The sequence below is a fragment of the Euphorbia lathyris genome, chromosome 4, assembly GCF_963576675.1.
Source record: "Euphorbia lathyris chromosome 4, ddEupLath1.1, whole genome shotgun sequence".
Taxonomy (NCBI): Eukaryota; Viridiplantae; Streptophyta; class Magnoliopsida; order Malpighiales; family Euphorbiaceae; genus Euphorbia; species Euphorbia lathyris.
The window spans coordinates 66,586,703-66,589,566 of NC_088913.1; the positions used below are offsets into that span (position 1 = coordinate 66,586,703).

General features: G+C 29.1%; 1 protein-coding gene across 1 annotated transcript; it reads right to left on the bottom strand.

The window, feature by feature from the left end:
- Positions 1–499: 499 nt before the first annotated feature.
- LOC136227208 (WAT1-related protein At1g68170-like) lies at positions 500–2,220 on the bottom strand. The gene is made up of 7 exons (XM_066015885.1): positions 2,027–2,220; positions 1,895–1,957; positions 1,701–1,817; positions 1,373–1,610; positions 1,145–1,291; positions 811–962; positions 500–686 (listed from the first exon to the last, which is right to left on the bottom strand). Exons 1-7 carry the CDS (start codon positions 2,218–2,220, stop codon positions 500–502), a joined length of 1,098 nt encoding a protein of 365 aa, XP_065871957.1.
- Between the last annotated feature and the right edge of the window lie 644 nt (positions 2,221–2,864).

Below are 2,864 nucleotides of genomic sequence, written 5' to 3' on the forward strand. Positions count from 1 at the left end.
CAAATCAATCTCTTAATAAAAGAGATTTTTGTATTTTGAGAGCAAAAGAAAGAAACAATGCATAACATTTCCGAAAACCACTTAGGTATGAGTTCTTTTAAGAAAATTATTGGGTTGGTAGGATTTATTAATTCTCTTTTATTATTCTTGCTTGCTCCATTAATAAAGATTCTCCAGTCGTGTGGAAGTAGGCACAAATTGATCGAACCAAGTAAATAGTGTTTTGAATTAGCCTGTAATTTTATTTCCACATATCAAACATGTCTAAATCAATAATATATCCAATATCAATTGCTAACAAAACATGACAAGATTCTCCAACAATGATGCAAGGTTAAATTCCATCTATTTAAGCAGCTTTATATATATTATTTCATTAGAGGGCAAAGTCTAGCTCAAGAACTAAGCAGTCATCTTTAAAACCGATAAAAATAAAGACATCTGTTGTAATTTCTAATATAAAAATATATCTATATATAATTAGAATAATATATAATTTCTAATTCAATTCTATTGGGAATTTTGCAGTTCCTTTTGAGGATAGAGCTTGAGGTGTACAAGTATGAGAAACAACCTCAATCAGTTTGCTTTTAGTGCGTACAAGTTTTGCTTTATCTTTCATCTCTTTGCTTTGTCCCCATAATGCCAAATACAATCCAATCACTATCAATGCTCCTCCTAGTATGCTGTCCTCATAAAAAAAAAATCAATATATGAATAATATGTTTTACAAATACTCGTTTCGTGTCCGTGTCTATTCATAAAGTAATTAATTATATAAAAGAAGTTAACAATTGATAACTTTATTACCTTCCCAAATGAAGCATTTCTTGTAGAATCAAAGAGGAAGCAATGGCAGTGAGGAGAAGTGTGAGAGGATTAAAACTACTAACAAACACTGCACTTCTCATGGTTAGAGTCATTGCAACAAATATCAGCAGTAATCCGGAAGTTATAATTCCCTACAATTATCAATTCCCAAATTAATCCAATCAATAAATCTCATTTTTTTTCCAATTACAATTCTACCTACTATAACTAATTTTTTTCATAGGAAAAAATTTAAGGTACTTCCTGAGTAATAATTCCGACCAATCATAATTTGAGAAGTTTGTTATAGTCTCAACGTACCCCATAAAAAAACAACAAGGAGTTTAAGATTCCATCCTAATTTCCACTGGCTCCAATCTCTCTCTATACAAAGTGCTAATATAACACATTGAACTGAAGACATTAAGGACATCAATGCTGCAACTGTGTAATGACGAGGGTATATCTTGCTCAACTTCCCCTAAATCATGTGAAAATTAAAGTAATGAGTTCCTCATACTCCATACATTAATCAAAATGTAGACAAAGATTTTTACTTTACCTGGATTATCAACCAAAGTGCATAAATTATGCTAGTGCAAAATGCAACGAGACAACCCAGAATGTGATGATTGGGTTTCTGCATTTCATTATTTGGTTTGAAGAGATTATTATTTGTTGACCATATTTTGAGCTCTACACCTTTGTAGAAAGTGATAATCATTGTCCCACTTATTCCTATTAGTATTCCAGATACTTTTGCCTTCCCTACTCTTGTTTCCAATCCCAATTTCTCAATCCTATATATAACATCAATTTTATAAACCATTAACAGAACACTAATTAAAAATGTCACATATAGAAGAATTAATTAAAACAAAAATCAGTACCCAAGAACGGCAGAAAAGATTAAAGTGAAACAAGGAACAAGATTAATTATTGCAGAAACATATGTTGCAGATGTTAAGACCATGCTTTCTGCGATCAAATTTTGTGTTAAGCACCCCCTAAAAATTAATCATGAAAACCAATTAGTATTATTTTACTAATAAAAGTACCAAATTAATTTAATTATTTTACTTACCCAGATAAACCAGTTAGAAATGAAAACAAAAGTACTTTCCATGTGAATTTGGGTCTGTTCTTCCTGTATATATGAGCGTAATCAATCGGTAAAAGAATATAAGGGAATTAACATAAAATATGAAAGTAATACCTTTCAAAAATAAGAGCAAGAGGAACAGTGAAAACGGAGGCAAAGATCCAACGATAAGCAATAAGAACCCTCATGCTCATACCATCATTTGCAGCTAATTTATAAAAAATATTCATCCCAGCCAAAATCATTTGAGACAAAATCATTAGAATAACTGGTTTTAACCCATGCAAAACTTCACCAACATGTCCCATTTCCTTAGCAGAAAGAAGAAGAGAGCAAGTTTTGTAAGTAGTTTTACTTCATCAACTATATATGTATACATAAGAATGTAATATGCAAGTTTTTTTGGTAATTGCATTAATCAAACTTTGTTGAGAAAATTCGATATGCATGTGTAGATTTTTTTTATTGTACCTTACAATAGTAATTAATAACTAAGTATTGTACTTTATAACTACCATCGTCTTTCCTTTTATGAATTACTTGCAAATATATATAAACTATTAATTGGAATAGTTAAGTCAAATATGGTTCCACACTTTATTGTTGACAAATTAAAAAGTGACATCACCTGTAACATTAGTTTTTCTTTTCATAGGTTGGCTACCTATCAATCAATTTATTAACAAAAAAAAATTAATTAGACAATCTTGATACGCGTTTTTGTTATAAAAGTATATGGATCACAAGATAATAAAAATCAATATTTTAAAAATTGGATTGAAAGTCAAATCGGATTGACAAATGGATCAACAATCAATGAATTCAATCAGTTGATTCAGATTAAACAGGACGACATCATAAATAATATATATATATATATTAATTTAATTTTAATTATGAAATTTATTAGGTTTATTAAATTTTATTTTGGATATATTTAAAATTTAAATAT

What these genes read in the sequence shown, in the direction of transcription:
- LOC136227208 (XM_066015885.1), bottom strand. Translation starts at nt 2,220, where the DNA reads ATGGGACATGTTGGTGAAGTTTTGCATGGGTTAAAACCAGTTATTCTA. An exon ending in TTTCTAACTGGTTTATCTGG is followed by an intron (nt 1,818 to 1,894) that starts GTAAGTAAAATA and finishes ATTAATTTTTAG; the next exon opens with GGGGTGCTTAACACAAAATT. An exon ending in ATCTTTTCTGCCGTTCTTGG is followed by an intron (nt 1,611 to 1,700) that starts GTACTGATTTTT and finishes TGTTATATATAG; the next exon opens with GATTGAGAAATTGGGATTGG.